At 36.7% G+C, this 24,965-nt stretch overlaps 2 protein-coding genes across 2 annotated transcripts; both read right to left on the reverse strand.

Annotated features, from left to right (window-relative positions):
* Nucleotides 1-8,793: 8,793 nt before the first annotated feature.
* On the reverse strand, nucleotides 8,794-9,564 carry LOC107832166 (uncharacterized). The gene has a single exon (XM_016659978.1). The coding sequence runs from the start codon at nucleotides 9,562-9,564 to the stop codon at nucleotides 8,794-8,796; it is 771 nt and encodes a 256-aa protein (XP_016515464.1).
* Nucleotides 9,565-16,234: 6,670 nt separating this feature from the next.
* Nucleotides 16,235-21,770, reverse strand: LOC107832168 (sulfite exporter TauE/SafE family protein 4). Its single transcript, XM_016659980.2, has 12 exons — nucleotides 21,401-21,770; nucleotides 20,868-21,027; nucleotides 20,246-20,446; nucleotides 19,857-19,918; nucleotides 19,632-19,671; nucleotides 19,453-19,511; nucleotides 19,265-19,351; nucleotides 19,068-19,118; nucleotides 18,702-18,941; nucleotides 17,595-17,688; nucleotides 17,354-17,494; nucleotides 16,235-16,937 (listed from the first exon to the last, which is right to left on the reverse strand). The coding sequence occupies exons 1-12, from the start codon at nucleotides 21,551-21,553 to the stop codon at nucleotides 16,855-16,857; spliced, it is 1,371 nt and encodes a 456-aa protein (XP_016515466.1). The 5' UTR covers nucleotides 21,554-21,770; the 3' UTR covers nucleotides 16,235-16,854.
* Nucleotides 21,771-24,965: the final 3,195 nt, after the last annotated feature.

The raw sequence follows: 24,965 nt of genomic DNA on the forward strand, positions 1-24,965 counted from the left end.
ATAGATAATTTTGGCTTATAATAATTTCTGTTTATAAGCATATTTGGTGTTTATCAAACACGTTGATAAACCAAATATTAACCAATTTATAAGTTTACTCAAACACCCTTTAAATTGAAGTTTATTTTGCAGACTTTATTTATATATCTGAATTTGGCTGATGAATTTGAATAATAAATAAAAGGCATGTGAACTCCAAAAAGAAAGAAGAAGGCTTGTGAACCAAATGAAAATATACTATTTGAAATACGAGAACAATAACAATAACGAATTCAGTATAATTTCATAAGTGAGGCATGAGAAGGATAGTTTGTACTTTGTACATTATCCCTATCTTGAAAAGATAAGGAGACTATTTCCGACACTCAGGTCAAAGAAAAAAGGAAAAAAAAAAAAAAAAAAGCGGTACCAACAAACAATATTTGAACTACGAGTAAGCCGAGATTATTATTTATATATCACCTCACGACTTCTGGTTATTAAATTGGAACTAACTAGCACTTAGCAACATGATTTCGTCAAGGGGTATCGTGAAATGTACTTAATTAGTTAATTAGTAGGGGTATTAATCTCGGAATTAATGCCCTTTAAGCAACAAACTCGAACGCCTTTAAAGCAACTAGTAATATCATCAATTAATTAGGAGTATTCGTATGTCAATATTGCAATTAATGACTCTAATGGTCCATATCGTGTTTGATTGTCATATGTGCAATTATTAACTATAAATCACTTAGTTTTACTAAATAACTTCTTTCCGCTAGCTCTACACATGCATATGCAAGTGCTCTTCAGTCTTTTGGCGAACGCAAATTCGATGTATAAAATTTAGGCTAGCTAGTCAAAGTTAGTATAGTATTAAATCGTCTTCACAGGGATTAAATTAAATAATGTTCTAATAAATCTTCAGCTTAACACTATCCAGGAAATACACCTTTTATTTTAGTTATTACCGACTAATAATAAAAAGTAAGATTATCGATTGTGAGAAAGTAATGGAAATTTAGTGACTAAGTAGCAACGATGGAATATCAAGGTGCGAAGTAAGGGCTGTGACAAGATATGTGATCAACTATTATTCTAGGTAACACCGTGCTAAGTTCACTCTTAACATCTATTGACTCGTTCGATTTCAACAGATGATTATGCTATCTTGAGGATTCAAATTCTTCTTCCGAATGAATGAGAGTTCCGTTAACCAACCTAATGACGGTCCTATGAACACATGCAAAAATACAATGAATGAATGATCTTTCGAAGAATGTCTCTCGACTATTCTTCCACATTGGGTCAATTCATAATTCTCTAAACTCTTTCGATTACCTATGAGAGGCGTAAAATCAACCCAAACAAGATAGCACAATGCGAATTGTAGCAACACTTCTCTTTCGATTAAAGTAAAACCACAATTGGTCTTGCCATTCAATCAATAACTCATTCAATGAATTCAGGCAACTAACATAGAGTAAACCCCAAACAATAGTCAAATCACAATATCTGTCAATAACCCTCAGAAAGATTACTCCATTATGGAGAAGTTGTTTATCACAAGAGTATTAGAAGAACAAGAAGACATTACAATTACCAAAATCAACCAAACTGCCATGTTGAATGAATTGGATGAAGTATTTAGAGTCTCTGTTGTTTCCTTACCTTCTTCTCTCCAAATGTTGCTCCCAAAATCCAAGATACCTTGTTCTGAGACGAGCTAGGCTTCATATAGGTAAAAAAGAGTCGTCTCCGAATTTACAAAAATAGGCCTGGGTAAGGGTCCCAGAAGCGGACGTGCGCGGCCGCGCACCTGGAAGTGTGAACACGCACATGGCCGCGCACCTGGAAATGTGAACACGCACATGGCTGCGCACCTCTGGCAGTACACTGCATCACTTGCGTGCCCAAGTGCGCGCTGGGGGTTTCTAATGCGCGGTCGCACACCTGGGTTGTCCTCCTGCTCAACTCTTTTTCCTTCCACTAAGTGCATTATTCGTCCATTGATCCCCGAACACGATCCTGGCTTAATTCCTTGGGCTTTTACTCAGACTTCAAAGCTCCAAATAGCTCGATTAGCTCCACAATATCTACATAACTCGGAATTGTTCCTACAAGGCATAAAACACACACTAAGTGTAAAATAATACCAATTAAAGCTCAAACACAAATAAAGTGCAGTGAATTAGAGTGAAATAAGCGACTAAAATACAAGATTATAGCCTACCATCAACACCCCACGCTTAAACCATTGCTCGCCCTCAAGCAATCAAACTACACTTCATATAGACATGACCTTTTTCAACAACTCTCATAACTCATCACCTAAAGAATATTTAAAATAGATTAAGCACAATACTGTAACATCCTCGCCTCAAGATTTGACTTAAAAGCACCATGCATTCCTATAACCCGCCCACTTACTCTAACATAGAGGTTAACGACATTACCTTTCCTTCGTAAATCAAGTGCCCTCACACAACAATAGAGAATAGTTCCACACAAAATAAAATTTAAGAATAATTAGGAACTCAAGATAGAAAGAATTCACTCACTATCAGAAACAACATTAATATGCCACAAAAAACATACCATAATATTGCCTGTAGTATAATACTCTACTAATTGAGCTCATTCAGGTAAGGATTAAGTAGGACTTTAATTGGTTGTAAGGTAGGTTGCGGGATGGGTAAGATATATTTGGATATAAGAGTGACTACACCTCGCTAAGCACTTTAATACATACACTTAATCATTAAAAACCCCACACTTATGTCAAACCATAACTCCACCTTCACATCAATATACATTAACTCCCTACTTCTTTAAGCATAATTACATCAAGTTACCACTATCATGGACCATTTTTCACAATCAAACACTTATTTTTTTCCTTTCTTTTTTAATTCAAATGGCTCTTACTTTTTCAAAATAGTGCACATGTCTCCTTTGTTCAATAGTTTCACTCAAAAGCCAAACCAACTACTCCATACTTCAACTTTTACAAAGTTCATAACAAGTTCCAGTGCTCGCGAGAGGTACAAGGTTCAAACAGATGGTCAATTCAAACAAATGGGTGAAGCTTGTAATGTGGTTGCCAAAGAAACAGGATTACATGCTCAACGGGGTTGACTAAGATACATAACAACTAGGTGGGTAAAAGAATATAACTGGCTCAATAAAGAAATACCTATATCACTTCCAAGACTGAATAAAACTACTATTTCACTTTGCACACACATGGGGCAAGTTCTAGACATCAAATGCAATGTACATAATACACAAAACCTCACATATATGTCACATAACTCATTCAGGATTGGACTATCAAGACATTTTAGTCACAATAGTTAAGCAAAGTTAAGATCATACAATTTAAGGTACTTATACAAGAGTAAAACACCGAGCCTAAGCATCACAACTAAAGCACTTACTATTCTCAAGGCATAATAAATTTAAGAGATATTGTCTTCAATTCAAATCACAATACAAAATAAAACTAACTACACCCGATTTAAACAAAACCCTTGGAAAAGAACCCCGGCACAAAGAAAAACCAAGGGAGAATTATTACACTAACTACAAACAAAATGTTTTTTGTTTTTTTTTTCTTTCGACTTTAATCCCTCAAGAAAGCTGTCGATGATATCCATAGTCGGGAAAAATCGAAAATTCCAATCTCTACTAACTATAACTAACAAAAAGAAAACTGATATACATACATATAAATATCCCCCACCCTACACTTTAAGATGTGGTATGTTCCCATGACACACAATTGAAATGCAAAGTTGAAGAAAACTCCCCTGATCGAGTCACTCCGTGTTGGAGATGGTGCCAGGGTCCAGATGACAAGCCCGACCAAGTGCCGCAGCCATGTCGTGATCTTCTTCTCGGACTTGGCATTCTATGTAGAAAGGGAGTCTACCTGAGCTCCCAAATCAGTGACAAAAGTACGCATCCCCGTCATCTCCTGTTCTAAAGTGACCATTCTCGTTTCCCATCCGCTGTGCACCTCCCTTACCTCGTCGGGCGCATCAGACTCCTCACTATCCGCCTCAACAGCCCCATCAGGTTCCTTCCCAATTACAACTCTATCAGCCTGAAATTTTTATTTGCGCTTGACTTTCTCATCCGTGGCCCTGTTTTTCGTTACCCGTGCCTCACGGCCTCACTATCAGCCTCAACAGCCCCAGCAGGTTCCTTCCTAATTATAACTTTATTAGCCCAAAAATTTTTTCGCGCTTGACTTTCCCATCCGTGGCCCTATTTTTCGGTACCCGTGCCTCACGGCATAACTGAATGACTAGTGACGGGAAAAAGAACCCATATCTCTGCACTGGACAACGAATTGTCATCTCATCCTGAATGACTTTAGTCACATAAAAGTTATGGCTTATGACAAAGCACCAAATCATAGCAGCCCAAGGACTATTCACCTCAGTAGTGTTGCCTGAAGGCGTGAGGCAGTTATTAATTATGTAATGCCAGCATTTCCCTCAAAAATGAGTGAAGCAAAGTGAAATTTTTGGCCGTAGATCAACCACACCACCTCCTTCCCGGGCATACAAATGTTCGCAAATAATGTGAGCCATGGATATGGCTCCCTATTGTACGCCAAATAGTAGTTATCTGCATCAGGTTCTTCCACGTACTCCGGCAAGTGATAGGCCCTTTAGATGGCCTCTTTGGAGAAATCCACTTTCTTCTTCTGGACTATACAAATATGGTCCTCATGTTCCGGACAGTTCGCGTAGAACTCCCGAACAACTATTAAATTTGCCTCGTCAGGTTCTTCGAAGAACACCCCCATTCATCGCCCGACCAATTCCACATACACTTTGGGAAAGTCATTTTGTAGTGACCCATTATCGATTCCCCTTTCCGGTATGAGTTTTTTGCCTGCTTTGCTATTAAATCATTGTTGGGCATCCCATGAGACAAACGTATTTTGATCATATGGACAAGCGGATGCAGAAGCTCGCGACCTGGATGTACTCGCTTGACCACCGGTAGAGGCACTTGCAGTTTTTCTTTTCTTGGAGGGAGCCATTGCACCTGAAACAACCCGCCAAATATCAGCAAATAAATCACTTGGCGGACCAGACCAAGAAAGGCTACTCAGACTTCACCCTCACTCTTGGTCACAAAATTACACTCTTAACCTCATTGTGTCATTGACACAAACACTTAACATGCGCAACTGTTCCTAACCCCACACAAAGGAAATTTTAGCCCTAGATGGACGACATACATACCAATTTCACTGGCTAGAAACTATGTTTTTAGTGTCCATGGTGAAACTCAACCTCCACCCCACAAGAAAAGGAGAACAAAAAATTGCTACAAATAAACAAGGAAAAATAGAAACAAGGAAAAAACATCTCACATACTTGAGGGGTCTCTGGGAAGGAGTGCTCGTAAGGAAGGGATAGGGGAGAAGATTAGGGGAGTGGGTGGGTGTCCTTCTTGTTTGCGCAGAGAGTATATGAGGGGAGGGCAGATTTTTGTTTTGTGAAGAGGAGAGGGAAAGGGGAATAATTAGAAGGAGGGTTGAGGGAGGAGTCCGAAATTAAAAGAAAGAGGTACTTACCTGTGCGTAGTCAGGTTATACCGTGTGCAGCCGCGCACATATGACTGTATACTGGTGCATATGCACGGTCGCATGCGCAGCCACACACGTCCCAACGTAGTCTGATAACGTCATTTGCGTGACTACATGCGCGAGGTACCCTACCAGGTGCGCGACGCGCACGGGTACACTCACAAGGAGCCTTTTGAAAACCTCAGTTCTGACCTTCCGCCACATATACCTTCCTGCATCTACCAAGTCATAATATACACTAATTTCTACTTACTCTATGCTACAACAAAAAGAAAGAAACAAAGGGGGAAAATTAAACTAGTAGAGGAGTTAGAGATAATTCTGAGTTATAGTCGTCAGCTTAACTCAACCAGGCATCTTCAACTGATTATGATGCTCGAGGATTTCTGAGCAAATCCTCCAGCAAGATATGGTTTTAGCATGTGCCCATTCACTTTGAAACTCTCCGTTCCGTCCATGTTCTAGATCTCAATCGCCCCATATGGTGGTACATGTTTCACCACATATGGTACCGTCCATCTAGACTTAAACTTTTTGGGGAATAATCTGAGTCTTATATTGTACAGTAAGACATTTTTCCCTTCATGATATTCTTTCGGTTTAATCAGACGGTCATGCCATTTCTTCGTCTTTTTCTTGAAAATTTGCGCATTCTCATACGCGTCCAATCTGAACTTTTCCAGCTCATTCACCTGTGATCTTCTGTATTCACCTGCAAGAATAAGATCAAGATTAAGCAATTTAAATGCTCAATAAGCCTTATGCTCAATCTCCACAAGTAAGTGACATGACTTTCCATACACCAACTTGAAGGGTGAAGTCCCTATAGTTGTTTTGAACGTTGTTCTATATGCCCATAGAGCTTCATCCAACTTTATTGACCAATTTTTTCTGGAAGCACTAACCGTTTTTTCTAGAATTCTTTTGAGTTCACGGTTAGCTACTTCTACTTGCCCACTAGTTTGAGCATGATATAAGGTTCCCGATTTATGAGTTACCCCATATTTAGACAACATAGTGGCAATCTGCTTATTTATGAAATATGACCCATTGTCACTGATGATGACTCGGGGAGTTCAAAAGCGGGTGAAAATATTCTTTCGAAGAAATTCACATACTACCCGAGCATCATTGGTCCTAGGGGGGATTGACTCGACCCACTTGGAGACATAGTCTACGACCACTAAGATGTACTCATAAGAATGGAATGATGGGAAGGGGCCCATGAAGTCGATGCTCTAGACATCGAAGATTTCGCACACCAAAATGAAATTCAGGGGCATCTCATCCTTTTTACATATGTTACCTGTCCGTTGGCACTTGTCACATGCAACCACATAAGATCTTGCATCCTTGTACAGAGATGGCCAGTAGAAATCGGTCTCCAAGACCTTCGTTGATGTCCTATTTCCTCCATAGTGCCCTCCAGCTGCTCCATCATGACAATGAGACAATATACTTACCATTTCGCCTTCTGGTATGCATCTTTGAATTAGACCATATGCAAATAATTTAAACAAAAGGTATCATTCCAGAAGTAACTTTTTACCTCGCTTTGCAGCTTCCTTTTCTGGTCGGAGGTCAAGTCATGTGGTATCCATCCACTAGCCAAAACATTGGCTATGTCAGCGAACCATGGAGGTCTATCAGAGACCGCTGCAATGGAAAAAATCTGCTCATCTGGGAACTCTTCTCGAATGTCCACCGCTTCAACAAGTGGTTTCTCCAATCGCGACAGGTGGTCAGCCACTTTATTTTCTGTTCCCTTCCTGTCTTTGATTTCTAGATCAAATTTTTGCAGCAACAATACCCGCTGCATCAGACGCGGTTTGGATTCTTTCTTACTCAGCAAATACTTCAGTGTTAAGTGATCAGTATGCACTATTACCTTGCTTCCCACTAAATAGGATCTGAACTTTTCAAAAGCAAAGACCACTGAAAAGAACTCCTTCTCCATGGTAGCATAGTTCACCTGAGCATCATTCAAGGTCCAGTTTGCATAGTAAATGGGTCTGAACTGTTTATCTCTCCTCTGCCCCAACACTGCTCCCACTTCCACATCACTGGCATCACACATGATCTCAAAGGGTTCACTCAAGTCAGGAGTCACCATTATGGGAGCACTCACTAGCTTTTCCTTGATCAGTTCGAATTCTCTGAGGCACTCTGCATCGAACACAAATTTCACATCCTTGGCAAGTAATATTGTTAAGGGCTTGGTAATGCTGGAGAAATTCTTGATGAACCTTCTATAAAACCATGCATGCCCCAAAATACTTCTGATGCTTTTCACTGACGTCGGTGGTAATACCGTCAGCTGTGACTTTATGGCCCAAGACTATCCCCTTCTTAACCATGAAGTGACACTTTTTTCCAGTTGAGTACTAGGTGAGTGTCCTTATATCATTTCAGAACAATATCGAGATTCCTCAAGCAATCCTTGAAGTCATCTCCAAATAGAGTAAAGTCATCCATGAACACCTCCAGACACTTCCCATTTAAATCTGAAAAGATTGAAATCATGCATCTCTGAAATGTAGCCGGTGCATTGCATAATCCGAAAGGCATTCTCCGGTATGCAAATATTTTGGAAGGGCGGGTAAATGTGATTTTCTCAACATCTTCGGGAGCAATGGGTATTTGATTGTACCTGAATATCCATCTAGGAAGCAGTAACATCCATGCCCTTCCACCTTCTCCAACATCTGATCAATGAAAGGAAGAAGGAAGTGATCCTTCCTTGTTGCATCATTTAGCCTTCGGTAGTCTATGCACATCCTCCAACCAGTAACTGTTCTGGTAGGAATTAGCTCGTTGTCCTCATTTTTCACTACAGTCATGCCCCCCTTTTTTCGGTACAACTTGTACGGGGCTGATCCATTGGCTGTCAAAGATGGAAAATATTATACATGCATCCAGCAATTTGAGTATCTCTTTCTGCACCACCTCCTCAAGGTTTTTGTTCAATTTGCACTGGGGCTGCACCACCGGTCTGCTCCCTTCTACCAACAGGATTTTGTTCATACATATTGCAGGGTTGATCCCCTGAATATCGGCTATACTCCAACCGATTGCCTTTTTATGCTTCCTTATTAACTCCACAAGTATGTGTTCCGGTTCACCTATCAAATCAGTACCAACAATCACAGAAAAATTGTTAGTCTCCAAAAAAGCATATTTCAAATATGTCGGGAGTACTTTTAATTCCAGCTTCGGCTTGATCTTTTCTTTCTCGAATTCTTCTCATCTACCACCTGGTTCTCATCTTCCAATGCCTTAACTTTCTTCCTGATCTCAGGATCTTCATCCTCTGTTGTGCTTGATTGACTAATACATCTCTCTAATGAATCACCTACCAGCTTATCCAGCTCGTGTTGTTCAGCTAACTCTCCCACAACATCCAGTTTGAGACAAGCATAGGCAAATGCCTCATTATACGGGTATTTCATCATTCTCTTCATTTGAAATACCACTTTTTTATTTTCCACTCGTAGCATGAGTTGCCCCTCATATATATTAAGAACCCGACCAGTGCAAAGGAATGGTCTCCCCAGTATTAGAGGTACCTCCTTATTCACTTCCATGTCTACTACGATGAAGTCTACTGGGAAGACAAATTTGTCCACCCTCACCGGAATGTCCTCACTTATGACCTCCGGTATGATCGTGGTCTGACCAGCTAGTTGCAATGATACCGACACAGATTTGATCACTCCTAGTTCTCCCTCCAATTTCTTGAACACCGATAATGGCATCAAGTTAATGGATGCACCTGAATCGCACAAGACCTTGTCAAAATATTTGCTCTCTAATGAGCATGGTATAGTGAAACTACCAGGATTCCCACACTTTTGAGAAATTTTATTTTGTAGAATGGCACTGCAGTGGGCATTGAGTTTGACCACTTTCGTTTCCTCGAGTTTTCTTTTACTTGAAAGGATTTCCTTCAGGAATTTTGCATAGGCTAACATCTAGGTGAGCACCTCGGTGAACGGGATGTTCATATACAGCTATTTTAGCATCTCCAAGAATTTCCCAAAGCATTTGTCTAGTTTCTCCCGCTTCATCTTTTGAGGAAAGGGTAACACTGGCATGTGCTTGCTTTCCTCAATTGTGCTGCTTAATTTCTGCTTATCAACCTCCTTGCTGCTAATATCCTCCTTAGGCAAAGATTCACCAATTTTATATTCTTCTGCTATCTTAGTTGAGTTGATCTCCTTCTCATCCCTTGGTTTCGCAATGGGCTCAGCTAATTTTTTCCCACTCTTGAGAGATACGACCTTGATCGTCTCTTTTGAATTTTTCTCAGTGTTTGCCGGCAAAGTCCCCAGAGCCATTTCTGATAACAATGATGCGAGCTACCCCATTTGTCTTTCTAGATTCTGGAATAGTTGTGCCTTGCTCCCAGATAGCGGTCCCTTGAGTCTCAAGTTTTTCATCTGATTTATTTATGAATGCCTTCATTAGATCTTCTAAACTTGAGTTGTTGGGCTGTGGAGGCTGGTACTGTTGCCTTTGTTGTTTTTGGAAGCCAGGAGGTCCTTGCACTGGTGCTCTGGGATTTTGTTGCTGCCATGAGTTCAAGCTACCATTTGAAGAACTCCATGAGAACCCCATATGTCTCTGTCCCATAGAATTAAAATTTCCACCTCCTTGGTAGTTGCCTATGTTGAAATTCCCCAAAGCCTTAACTTCATCTTCTGCGGTGAAGGTTTGGCACTCATGAGTTGGGTGTCCCAATCCACGGATGTCACATCTCACATGTGGTTGATTCTTCACCTGAGCTATCGTCAGTTGCTTGATGTCCGTAGCCATAGCTGCAATTTGGGCATGCATTGCTACAGACGATTCTACTTGGTGCATCCCCGATTATCTTTTTCAATCCCCTTGGTCAGTGCACCATTGTTCTGCGTCTTCAGATAGTTCATTCAGAAGTGTGACAATCTCTTCTAGAGTTTTCTTCATCTGAGGACCTGCAACCGCACTATTCAACAATCTCCTTGAAGACAGGTTTAACCCGTCCCAGAAATTTTGGAGTTGCATCCATTGCTCCATTCTGTTATGAGGGCACCTCCGCAATAGCTCCTTAAATCCTTCCCATGCCTCGAACACTATCTCCCCTTCACCTTGGCTGAAATTGTAAATCTCCTTCCTCATCAGTCCAGACTTAGCAGTAGAGAAATATTTTTTTAAGAACTTGGTAGTCATCTCCTCCCACGTGCGGATTGACCCTGTGGGTAGACTTCTCAACCACTCATTTGCATCATCCTTAAGTGAGAAAAGGAATGCTCTGAGATAGATTGCATCATGTGATGCTTCATTGTAGTGGAATATATTCATAATTTTGTCGAAGTCCATCAGATGATTGTTGGGATATTCATTGGGTTTGCCTCTGAAAATGCAGTTGTTCTGAATAGTCTGGATGACTCCCTGCTTTAGTTCAAAATTGTTGGCATCAATGGGTGGGGGCCTCACACTAGATTGTTGTTGGTTGTACACCGGTGTGGCATAATCTCCTAGAGACCTCCGAGACTCGAGAGCTGCATTTTCAAATTCATCTTCGATCATGGTTCAGTTGAGATTGAACCTTCGATCTTCGTCGACTGTTTCATCCGCAACACTACGGGCTGCTTCAACTCCTAACCATGCATCCTGTTGTTGAGGTGCCTCTCTCGCAGCTAGATTCACATCATTTTCGTTGTTCACCATTGTAATTTGAGTCGAAGTCTGACCCAACAACGATGTGCTCGATTCTTTCTCCCTTCTCAACTACCGCATGTTCTTGTCTAATTCTGGATCGTATGGCATCAATTCCTTAGAAGAGGATCGAGTCATACACCACTGAACTTAACCTGTTGCCTGCACACAGATAAGAAGAGCGTAAAAAGGAAAATAAAATAAATTAAAATTGTTCCTAAATTAGCACCGAAAATTATTTCAAACAATATTAATCGCCTATCCCCGGCAACGGCGCCAACATTTGACGAGCTTAAAACCGATGTATAACACTTAGGCTCGCTAATCAAAGATAGTATAGTATTAAATCATCTCCACAGGGACTGGGTTAAATAATGTTCTAATAAATCTTCAGGTTAATACTATCCAGGAAATAAACCTTTGATTTTAGTTATTACCGACTAATAATAAAAACTAAGATTATCGATTGTGAGAAAGTAATGGAAATTTAGTGACTAAGTAGCAACGATTGAATATCAAGGTGCGAAGTAAGGGTTGCGACAAGATATTTGATCAACTATTATTCTGGGTAACACTGTGCTAAGTTCACTCTTAACTTCTATTGATTCTTTCGATTTCAACAAATGATTAGGCTATCTTGAGGATTCAAATTCTTCTTCCGAATGAATGAGAGTTCCGTTAACCATCCTAATGACATGTCATATGAACACATGCAAAAATACAGTGAATTAATGATCTTTCGAAAAATGTATCTCGACTATTCTTCCACATTGGATCAATCCATAACTCTCTAAGCTCTTTCGATTACCTATGAGAGGCATAAAATCAACCCAAACAAGATAACACAATGCGAATTGTAACAACACTTCTCTTTCGATTAAAGTAAAACCACAATTGACCTTGCCATTCAATTAATAACTCATTCAACGAATTCAGGCAACTAACATAGAGTAAACTCCAAACAATAGTCAAATTACAATATCTGTCAATAACCCTAAGAAAGATTACTCCATATTGGAGAAACTGTTTATCACAAGAGTATTAGAAGAACAAGAAGACATTACAATTCAAAAAATCAACCAAATTGCCGTGTTGAATAAATTAGATGAAGTATTTAGAGTCTCCGTTGTTTCCTTGCCTTCTTCTCTCCAAAAGTTGCTCCCAAAATCCAAGATACCTTGTTCTAAGACGAGCTAGGCTTCATATAGGTCAAAAAGAGTCACCTCCGAATTTACAAAATAAGCCTGGGTAAAGGTCCCAGAAGCGGACGTACGCGGCCACGCACCTGGCAGTTTGAACGCGCACATGGCCGCACATCTCTGGCAGTACACTGCATCACTTGTGCGCCCAAGTGCGCGCTGGGGGTTTCTCATGCGCAGTCGCGCACCTGGATTTTCTTCCTGCTAAACTCTTTTTCCTTCTACTAAGTGCACTATTCGTCCATTGATCCCCGAACACGATCCCGGCTTAATCCCTTGAGCTTTTACTCAGATTTCAAAGCTCCAAATAGCTCGATTAGCTCCACAACATCTACATAACTCGGAATCGCTCCTACAAGGCATAAAACACACACTAAGTACAAAACAATACCAATTAAAGCTCAAACACAAATAAAGTACAATAAATTAGAGTGCAATATGCGACTAAAACACGAGATTATAGCCTACCATCATCTTCTCCATGATTCTTGTGATTTTGGAAAATAATTTACAAATAGAAAGACACTAGACGTGGCAAAAAAGGCACACTGTTTATAAAAGTTATAAATTAAAAAGAGTTTTTACATGAAAAAGGACGAATGGCGGAAATGAAATGGAGGAGTTAGGAATCTTGTTTGGGAGAAGAGTTTTTCAAGAATTACAAAAATAAAAAATTAGGAATAAAATGGTAGAAAGTTCGGTCAAACCAACTTTTTTTTTTTTTTTTTTTACTGATTTTAACTTATAAGTATATTTGGCGTTTATCAAACACGTAGATAAACCAATAATTGGCCACCTTATAAACTTACCCAAACACCCTCCCATTAATGTTCATTTTATAGGATTTTTGTTTTCTAGTATTATTTTCTATTCCAAAAGCTTTCTTTCTTCTCTAAATTCTACACTTGAAAACCAATACTATTTCTTATTTTTGTAAAAAGAGTTTCTTCACTATTTTCTTACTGTAAAAATTCAAAAAGCTTGTCATACTAATTAAATTTTTTTGTATTAAATCTCGCAAAGAGAATGAGCAAATATGGTATTTAGGAAAACATTTTCAACCTGTTTAAAGCCTTCATATATTTTTCCAACCCACCTTTAGGCTTAAAATATTAAAGCCAAAAAGGGGACAAAAGACAAGAAAAGAAAAATTAAATAGATGCGTGAAGCTCGTGACACTACATTAATATATAGTGAAAAGTAAGTTTAAAGACTTAAAATACATATAAATATATATGGAGTTTGAGGGAATAATTAATATATACATGTAAACAAGTTGCAAATTAATAATTTATCTATCTGATCCACAGAAGAAGTAATTATATGGAAAAATAAACATGTAAACTAATTAGCACTTAGCAACATGATTTCAAGTCAAGGGGCATCGTGAAATGTACTTAATTAGTTAATTAGTAGGAGTATTAATCTTGGAACACTCTCTAAGCAACAAAGTTGAAGATGTCATTTCTAGAGGAATCCTTATTTAATTAGAGGAATCTGTTTATCATTTTAATAACTCTTTATGGTCCATATTGTGTTTGATTATCACATATGCGATTATCAACTATACATCACTTATTTTTACTAAAATAAATAACTTCCTTCCACATGCATAGTTCAAAATAAGCATAAATCCTGAGATTCTCGACCAGGGCAACCTTTCGCATTGTTGGTAAATTCATAGAAGGACCATCTAATTTTTCGGAAAAAATCAATTGAAATCCTCGAATTGTTTCTACTAGATGAATACATTTCTCTTAAGAAACCGGTAAATACTTCTGCTACGAAAAATACACAAGTGCCCCCCCCCCCCCCCCCCCCCCCCCCCCCACACACACACACACACAAAAAAAAAAATACTAGACGTGCCAAAAGATGGACGCTATGAAATGGTTGTTCGAAATTGCTTCCTAAAATAGTAATACAAAATTCATTATGGATATTAGAAAAAAGTTCAAAAGATTTTTACTCTCGTCCAAAATGGAAGTGAAGGTACAATATAATGGTTGCAATTTTATCACACTATCGCTTTGTTGCACGAGTCTAAACTTACTCAAACTCGCTCTCTCGTTTTCTTATTTCTCTTTACTTATATTCATGCGTTACCCGCATTTAAAATAAACAAAAAACATAATATCAAGAAAATAATAATTTAACTGAAAATCATTTACACCCGCCTCAAAAATTAGGAAAATAAACATTGTAACTTAGTAGAGTATAAACACATCAATCTCCAGTTCCAACATCAAATGAGTTGTCCCAAATAAGATAAGGGACGATGAACAGTACATGTGATGCAGCACGTTATACAAGTTGTTATCAAAGGACAAAGAAGTTATTGTCCCTTTTGCCATTAGAAGGGACAAAAAAGGAGAGAAGAACAGAGTTACAACAACGACATACCAAGTGATGGCATAACGTGGGGTCCGGAGAGTATAGAGTGTACGCAGACCTTATTTCTATTTGTGTAAGGTAGAGAGACTATTTTCGATAGACTCTCGGCTCTAAAAAAAAAATTGTAAAAAAAAAAAAAAAAAATATTGCCAACAAAAATAACAAAGAGAACCAAAGTAAAAGATATGCACTAGTAGTAAAATTGAAGAATAAGATAATACTAGAGTACGAATAACAATACTGATAAATAGAAGAGGGAGTAGATAAACCAAATCTTTTAATTCTTATTTTCTTGGGATAAGCCTTGGCTACTAATCCTATTTAGTTTAATCTTTATGATATTGACCAAACACTAAGATATTCTATTTCAGATCCTGTGAGTTAATCAAATCTCTAACTTCAACAACAAGATCCTTATTGGATTCCTCTTTGAATACTTCATCTATACAATTTTATATGGTGATGAGATGTTTGAATTCAACAAGCATGTTACTTTATTTAAACTCATACAATTCGGGTGAGACCCTTTCCCTAACCCTGCGTAAATACGGGATACTTTATGTACCACACTGTCCTGATAGTCCAATTCTAATTATTGGGGATTGATCAAAATTGATTAACTTTGAGTTAGTTGCCGACTTGCTACAACATTCCTCACTTATTCAGGACCGACATTGTAAGCATACTCACACATTCAGAGTTGGTGATGAGATGTTTGAATGAACATAAAATTTAAAATATCAAGCTGACTCGTACACTAGACTAACTATAGCAGAAAATAATAATAGTTAAATACTCTGCATCAGTTAAAGAGTAAGTTTGATAATAAAAGAAATCACGTTAAAATTTAATGTATTCTATGTTGTTGAAAGCTAGATTCACATGAGGTGTGTAATGCATAGCTTAAAAAACGCCAGTCTTCTATGCTGTTGAAAGCTAGATTCACACGAGGTGTGTAATGCATAGCTAAAAAAAACGCCAGTCAATATCTGAATGGCTAAACAAATACTAGCTAACGAACCGAACTCCCACCAATAACTAAGATTGCTCGGGGTTGGATAATCTATCAAATGCTAGAGCCTAAATGATTTGAACTTTCTTGTGAGAGTGGTACAGAAAAATAAATCGAATATATTTGAAACATTATGAAATAGACAGACTGCTATAATCAGTACAAAGAAATTACATTATTCTCATTACATTGGTAATTTATTTTAGGATTTTTCTGCTGCTTTGAGTACAGAAATATTTTTGATTTTATCAAGGAACAAGAGCAGCCTGATTCAGTAAACTGTTACTATGTGCGGAATCTGAATAAGGGCCGGACCACAAAGTCTATTGTACAGTAAAATTAATAGAAAGAATCACAAACTTCATTGCAAAACAAGTGAAGTGACCACTATAACATCGCGAAATACAAATGGTATTGGTGTTGGTACTGTTGGTGTTAGCGCTAGCTAACCCTCGAACAGAACCATTAACATACACAGGAATTAACCAAATAATGCTGGTGTTAGCGAGCGCTAACACTCAGATACAAACCATAGAAATAATTCTGGTGTTAGCGCTAGCTAACACTCAGATAAAACTATAGAGCAAGCACAAGATTTTACAACAAAAAAATGGAAATAGAGGTGGTGTTGGCCGGCGTTAGCGCTAGCTAACTCACGGACATTATAGCCACACTGACACAAAACATTTTACTGTATAACTGACTAAAAGCAAATGGAAAATATGGTGGAGGATGCTGGCGTTAGCGCTAGCTAACACTCAGGCAAATTACCACATTTTCAAATGACATTCTATACTTTTATCTTATAGTAAAATGACTTCTTCAAATGGTTGGTCCAATTATGTATTGGCCACCAATCTTTCTGCTGCTGCTGCTGCTCTTTACATGTATGTTTTATAGTCTTTACTGAACTGTGCCATTCTTGTCCACCAATAATTTGCTAGTTGGAAATACACAAATTATTGACTGCTACAGAAATCCAAGAACCCCATGAACTCATGGTTCTGTATCATACTGATGCTCTTCTCTATCCCTATCACCCCTGTAACCATTGCATAAATCGAGAAAAAATCAATTATTTTCTTGCTTCTTAATTTTATGTCGAGACTCGAGACATAATTAATATGATAGATATTAAACGTATGCTCTCTGTAACAGCTTAATTTTTTAAATATGATGGTCACACAATTCAATATTTTATGGCGATATAAAAAAAAGGGCAGCCCAGTGCACGAAGTATCCCGCGTTCACGCAGGGTTCGGTGAAGGGCCGCACCCCGAGAGGGTGTACTGTAGATAGCCTACCCTCATGCAAGCATCAATGGCTGATTCCACGGTTTGAATCCGTGACCTATAGGTCACACGGAGACAACTTTACCGTTGCTCCAAGGCTCCAAGACAACTTTACAATATTTTATTTTATGGCGATATGAAATTCAAGAATTGTTTATTGACTTACCCATTGTGAGAGCGCTGGCGAAAATGACACCAGAGAGTATGAATACAATGAGTGATGCTCTCTTTAAGATTGCGATAAGTTTTCTAATGAAGCATTGTCCCCAAAAGCCAGCAAGAATAGATACACTCATGAGGTATAGAGCTGCAATATGAGTTTAGTTAGTCCTGAAGATAATGTTGCAAATAATGTACAAGACTTAAAAGTGAAAATTTTGAGAAATTTGTTGAGACTAAGAATATACCATAATGCATTGGGAATCTCTTGAGGAGATAAAACTCCACCACTGATAAAGATGATGAGAACATCATCACAAATGTTGCTGTCGCACTAGCTACCTGTAGAAGTAAAAAAACAATGTCCTTTTTGTCAATTTCCCAATTGATTGAAACAGCCATCTTTCTCTGTAATATTCCTTAGATATTTCCACAAAGACATCTTCATAAAACCATAATAGCACAATTTTCTAGCCACTCATTTAGTAGAAACCTATAGTACCATAGAATTTGTTATTTTGAATTAAGCTCTATGCAGTTACAAATAATCCTTTACAGTTCGTATTGATTGATTACCTGGAAAAAAATAGTAAATTACCTGTAGTTTATACTACATTAATAATGTAAAAAATCTTTATGATGTCAGTATATGTAACTTAAATTCTTTTTGAAAATAGATTCTTTCGCGATAGGGTGAAGTACACAAATAGACCTCAAAGTGGATGGTCTTGAATTTTGTCCTCACTTGCGTCACGAGTAAAACTTTATGGGCAACACTTTTAACTTTTGACCTTGAAGTTTTACCCATAACGAAAGCGGGGATCAAAAATTAAAGACCATCCCCAAAAAGTGTCATATTTCTGCAATTTTTTGTTTGGGATACTAGAGTTGTTGGGAAGTTACAAGGTTCCCTACCAATCCCTCTCTACCTTCTATTATTTGTATCCCACTAGAGCAACCATAAATAATGGTAAAGTTTAGAAGAAGTGACTAATTTTTAAAAAGGAGACATAAGTGAGAGTAAAGGCTTTCCAACAAGATGTATTTAAAAAGTGAGAATAAGGCTGTCCCATAAAGATGTACATCTTGTTTTAGAATCTTGGTGATTGGCATACATCATGTGCAATAATTAACAGAGTATGTTCATATCTAGTGTTGACTTCTTTGCAAAACTCTGCCACTCTACCAAATCATATTACACAAAATCTGTAAAATGTACATCCTAATTCAACAACTACTACTACTACGACGACACAATGCCAAGTAAGCTGAAGTCGGCTATATGAATCTTCATTGTCCAAAATTGGATATCATAATCAAGAAATTAATAAATGAGGTAACGACGACGGCCATACCTGAGGGATAACTCCAATCTCAAGAAGAAGAGGACCAAGAATGAATCCACCACCAGATCCAAGCAGTCCTCCAACAGTGCCTCCCAATATGCCACAAAGGGCACAGAAGATAAGGTTTGTGGCAGTCCATTGAATGTCAGCCTCACATATTGACTCTGTATTCCCGTCTAGTCTCCTCTTCTTGCTTTCCTTGTACAATTTCACACATTCATACCCAAACACTGCGAATGCTACTGGGAACTGAAAACACAAATGCATTCTATAAGACTCAGCCTCACCATACACAAATAATATTATATAAACGACTTAAATACGCGACAGGGTATTGTAAGTGGCAGAATGACCTTGCTGCCAATATTTATGTACCTGTAGTAAGTTGAGCACCCAGTACAATGGAGTACAAGCCACTAGATTGTTCTGTAAACAGGTTAAAAATAGTTAAGTTTAGGTGCATACCAATGGGCATTTCATCGACAAGTTAATCTTTAGCGCGTTTAAATCTAGTAAATATGTTTAGAGAAGAAACAAGTATATTCAAATTAGAAGGTAGAGGGTTCACTTGCCTTGAACACTTGAAGAATCAGAAATATGAACCATACTAGAAAGAGCACCATAATTCTCTTCAAGTTAAGGTTGAACCTAAAAATTTCCTGTCAGATACCAGAATTAGACAATTACAATCAATAAAATAAGCTTAGAAATGGGAGCCAAAAACAGAAAATTCTCCATTTGATGTAGTAAATTAACTTACCAGTGGTGTTTTCTCCTCCCTAGGAACCAATGACTCATACATTGTATCAATAACAACAACTGAAAGAAAGCAAGTAAAACTAACAAATATTAGCCTAATTTAAACTAGGATCAAATCAGTAGTTACTTTTTCTTAGTAAAAAAAGACGGAGAAGTGTATTCAGTTCTTGGACGACATACGTTCACCACGTGAATTAACTGGAACTTCTTCCATTGATTTCTGCAAGTTCCATACAAATAACACAGATGAAAAATTAGTTACCATCAAATGTAACTATTTGACTGTTATAAAAAATTAGTACTAATACATTCTTAATCTCATTGATATTGTTTAAGTAATTTATATATGTTCAATACATTTGGAAGCAAAAGGCCCATGTAAATCATTGGATTAGTAGAGCTAACCTTGAGAATAGTTTCTTCTTTCCACATCTCAATTGCTTTAAAAAATGATCTTGATGAAGTCCCTATTACCAAACAATAAAATACAATTAGAGTTGCTTACTTGCTTTAAGCTATGATGTCAGAACAACAAAACCAATAGTTTAACAAACACAAATCCAAATCTTGCATTAGAAAACAAGGATGATAACATAAAGGACCAATAATGAAATTAATCATGGTTAATAAAAAGGACTTAACTTATATATATTGATAGTATATTTTAATATGTCGCAACAAGTATACTGTCTTATTTGCCAAATCACTAATCTATACTTATATGACGGTTGCATATAATTATCTTAAGGATGATTATATGTCAGTATATAAAATTTAAACTCCGCGAGAATTACCCATGAAGAGGATGATGATGAGGACAGTGATGAGCCAATAAGGGAAGACAACACTTAGAGAAACACCAAGTGTGATGCCTAACATGAGCATAGGCTGAAACAACAGAGCCAAATCATAATCAAGTATTGGTACTTCTCTGCATGGATGTGGTACCCTCAAATTATACCATACTGATGATGCTGATGCCCCCATTATCATACCTGTAAAAAAGCAAATTAACTTTTCAACAGAATGAAAAGTGTCCACAAAAGAAAATACAAATAATTCAGATCTACCCCACTTACAACCATATCTTTTCCTGTCACTCATCCAAATCACTTTATTTACAAGTTTTTTCAGCTTCTAAGGCTTGCACAATTCCCAACCATTCTATTGAATTTAGTTATGTTTAACCCACACATCTAGCGGATAACTCTTTATTTACAAGTTGTGATGCTATTAATCTCTTTCTTTTCATCTTTTCTTGAGCCGGGTTCTATCGGAAACAACCTCATTACCTTCAAGGTAAAGGTAAAGTTTGCGTATACTCGCCTTACCCAGACCCCACTGAGTTTATTGTTTTTGTTGTTGATGTTATTAATCTATTATCTCATATATGAAATGCAAAGAGAGAATGCTTACATTTGGAAAGAGCAGCAGCAGATTTTGTATCAAATCCAAGAAGCAAAGTAAGCATAGGAACAAAAATGCCTCCTCCACCAACACCTCCTACAGTACCACAAGCTGACCCCAAAAATCCTATTATCGTTGCCACAACAATTCTCCAACTAAATTTCAATTCCTGCAACAAGAACAAAAATTTTAAAAAAAAACATATAAACCAAAAGCCATTTAAGGTAAAACTCAAGACCCTTTTTTGCTCCACATGTATATACCACGTCTGGATGAGACTCGTAAAGTTGTTGCTATGTGAGCTCACGTTTTTGAGCCATGAAAATAGCCTCTGATAAAAATGCAGGATAAAACTGAGCACAACTGTTGTGGTCCGACGCTTCCCGGACCCCACGCATAGTGATAGCTTAATACATCATACTGCCATTTTTTATGTATATACCACATGTTTATAACTATAAACAACAACAAACCCAATGGATTTTCACGGGTGGAAACAAGCATATATAATATAGAAGATTATAACAAGAGACAATAAATACCGGCCAAACTTTGTCTTCAGATCCAATGGGTCGTTGCAAAAGGTTAGAACTTTGATAAAATTTTCCATCTTGGAAGTTCTGGACAAAGAAAACTGATAGAACCGCCACAGAAAAACCTGCTAACAGATAAATCAACAACCCTTTTGTAGCCATAGCCAAATGAAAACCAAAATCTTCTCTTCCCTTTTTCCTTTGCAAATCACTCCTGTTCTTCTTCTCTTGTCTTACGTTGTTTCCCTAATGAAGATTTTGAAATGTATGGCTAGCCTACCAGCTAGGCGTTACCACATGTATTTATATAAGATGTTACAAGAATGAATGAATAAGAGAATCTTATTTGGAATTAATTATTTTCTTTATCTTTTTTAGTGGGTGGTGATTTTGTGTTTTTCTTTTTTATTTAGTTAGGGGTGGGAGGTGGCGGTGGGGTCGGGGGCATTAAGGGCATGGAGGCACGGGGACAACTTAGGACCTTGGCCATAGATTTTGTCAAAATAAATCTGGATTTTATTTGACAAATACATGTTTGGCTATAGATTTTGCCTACATTTTAGCCAAATCCCAAGTCTCAAATCTCAAATACCAAAATCAGCTCAATAGCTGGTTTTAGGCCAAAATATCATTATTATATTTTTTAAAAGTTACTCCAAACTTTTGTATTTTATAAAAAAGCCCACCATTTATTATTTTGTAATGATGTTGTTTCGTCTTCTCGGTCATCTGATAGTGTATCATGTAATTCATTATAAAAATAATAATTTTGTATCAAATTTATTTATGTTCAGGACTATGGTTTGCGATAATATAATGAATGGTATTGTTGGGTATTTGTGATAGTTTTTAGAACTTGTGGGTATAAGTCATGTTTCATATTTTTTTCAAACCAAACTTCACCCAAAACATATGTCCAAACACATTTTCATCTTCAAACCAAACTTCACCCAAATCAGATTTTTCAGAATAAATATGGGAATCTATGGCCAAACACTAACTTAATTTTCCATTTGATCTCGGTTCAGATGATGGACTCTCACATAACATCACCAAAATGTTCGATAATAGTTTTCAATCGGATCTCCCATTAATTGGATGCCTAAAAATAAAAATAAATATTTAAAAAACTACTATAAAAAGTGCTATAAATCATAGCAGATAACATGTCAAAATGTTTAGAAATTTGCCAAATAATATGGTAATTTGATTTTGTTTGATTTCCCTTATAATATATACATAGGTTAAGTTTTTTTGTTTTTTCTTTCTAGAATATGTTTAGTTTATAATAACAAATTGGTGAAAACATGCTACGTAAGTTAATCCAAGTGGATTAACTTACCAGACATGTGATACACACTGTTTTGTCTTGTAGCGGCCTTTACATTAGAACAATATTTCGGTTCTTGAAAAAACAAAGGATTGTTGTTTAGGGAAAGTTAATTTTTTCCATTACATTTTCGGAATAAAAAACTTTACTAATTATTTAACTTTTTACAATATAAACCTCAGACTATAATTCTACATTAAAGCAGTTACTCCACCTATTTCAATTTATTTGAATCTTTTCGGAATACGAAAGTTAAATGAAATTTTAATGTGAATTCGAAAAGTTAATTTTTTTCATTACTTATTTGAAATAAATTACTTTACTAATTATTTAACTTTTTACAATATAAACCTCAAACTATAATTCCACATTAAAGCAGTTTCTCCACCTATTTTAATTTATTTGAATCTTTTCGAATACCAGAATCAAATTAACTAATTTTCAATGTGAATTCGAAAAGTTAATTTTTTCTATTACTTTTTGTGAATAAAAAACTTTACTTATTATTGTATCAACGCAATATTATCCTATAATACAATAACAATAACAAACCTAATAAAATTTCACCAGTGGTTTTGGAGAGAATAGTATGTATTCAGACCTTACCCTTATCTTTGGGAGGTAGAGAAGTTGTTTCCGAAAGACCATCGGCTCGAGAGGATGAATAAAAACAATCAAATATCTACAACAATAGCCAGAAAAATGATAATAACCATCTAATAACTAGAAACGCAATATTATCCTATGCTCTTTATTTTTTACCTCGTTACTGAATTTCTTTCCAACTATAATGTGACTGAATTTTTTTTTACCTGAGTGTCTATCAGAAATAACTTTTTTACTTTCACAAGATAGGGTTAAGATTTGTGTATATACTATCCTTCACAGACTCAATTTATGAAATTACACTGAGTTTGTTGTTATCGCTCTTTACATTTTACAATCGAAAACTCAAACTATAATTCCACATAAAAGCAGTTACAATATGTTTGTAAACTAATGCTAATCGCACTACATAGAAAAGTGACAGTCAAATTGGATGTACCGAGTTTTGAAGTTGTGGTCTGTGTTGTGTTGTTGCAAGATAAGTACCAAGTGTCCCAGCAAAAACAGAAACAAAATAAAAAGGAGTAATTTCGTGGCAATTTCTAATTTGGAAGTATCTGGAATCATAGATTCATAAGGTATTCAAATTTGGAACGAATACGTTACTATAAAATATGAGGACCAGTTAAGAAGAGAAATAGAATCTTTTATGTCTAAATTTGTAACAGGGCGCCCAAGAAGATTGGTGGTCTAAAGTCGATTTTTAATTTGGGGCCTTTCAGAATGAATTTTTTTTTTATCATAACATCGATGATTCATTCTGATGTTTCTATACATAAAACAACACAATTTAGAGCAATTGTCGCACAATAACTCACTTAAACCAACAAAATATAGGGTGAGTAATGTGCTAAAAGTATAGAATTTTGGCCTAACATCAGTTGTTAATAATTTATTTTATAAATAATTTAGTCTCTCCTAAGATATTATTGATCTTAGATAATAGAACCAAATTCATATAGATACCTCACTAATGATGTCACTCGTAAAATTTAAATAATGAAAAGTTTTTATATTCGCGATAAGGGTTTAGGTGGAGTGATTCTCTTTCTGCATTTTTTGCTCAAACGGTTACATCACTACTAAATTAAAGTTATCTTGAATTTTTATAAAATATTTTATTTTTTATTTTAACATACCCAATATATTTAGACCCTGTCTCTAAAGATTGTTGTGAGATGTATTTGATCCAACTTACCTTAATTAAATATATTGGGTTCGAGTCCTGTGGTTAAAAAAATCATGTTAAAACGTGTTCTCTCTTTTACTAGGTCTTATGCGGTACGAATCTAGATTAGTCGGGATCACAATACAAATACGAGTAAAAAAATAAAAGAAAAATTTGGGGCCCTCGAAATTTGGGGGCCTAAAACCTTTGCTTTAGTGGCTTGACCCTTGGGCCGCCCCTGATTTGTAAGATCTTTTTCCTTGTAATCATTTTGACCAAAATAACCCTTTTCTTAGATAAAAAAATCTAAGATTAGTAACGAAAAATTTAAAATTCGATGAATTATGGACTCGCTATCCTCTATTGTTTTCCACTTAATACTAGGTACTTGTTGAAAGGCCCGTTCAGAAATTAAGGGAAATAACCCTTTTTTTAGATCGAAAAATCTAAGATTAGTAACGGAAAATTTA

Source organism: Nicotiana tabacum, chromosome 2 (assembly GCF_000715075.1).
Source record: "Nicotiana tabacum cultivar K326 chromosome 2, ASM71507v2, whole genome shotgun sequence".
Taxonomy (NCBI): Eukaryota; Viridiplantae; Streptophyta; class Magnoliopsida; order Solanales; family Solanaceae; genus Nicotiana; species Nicotiana tabacum.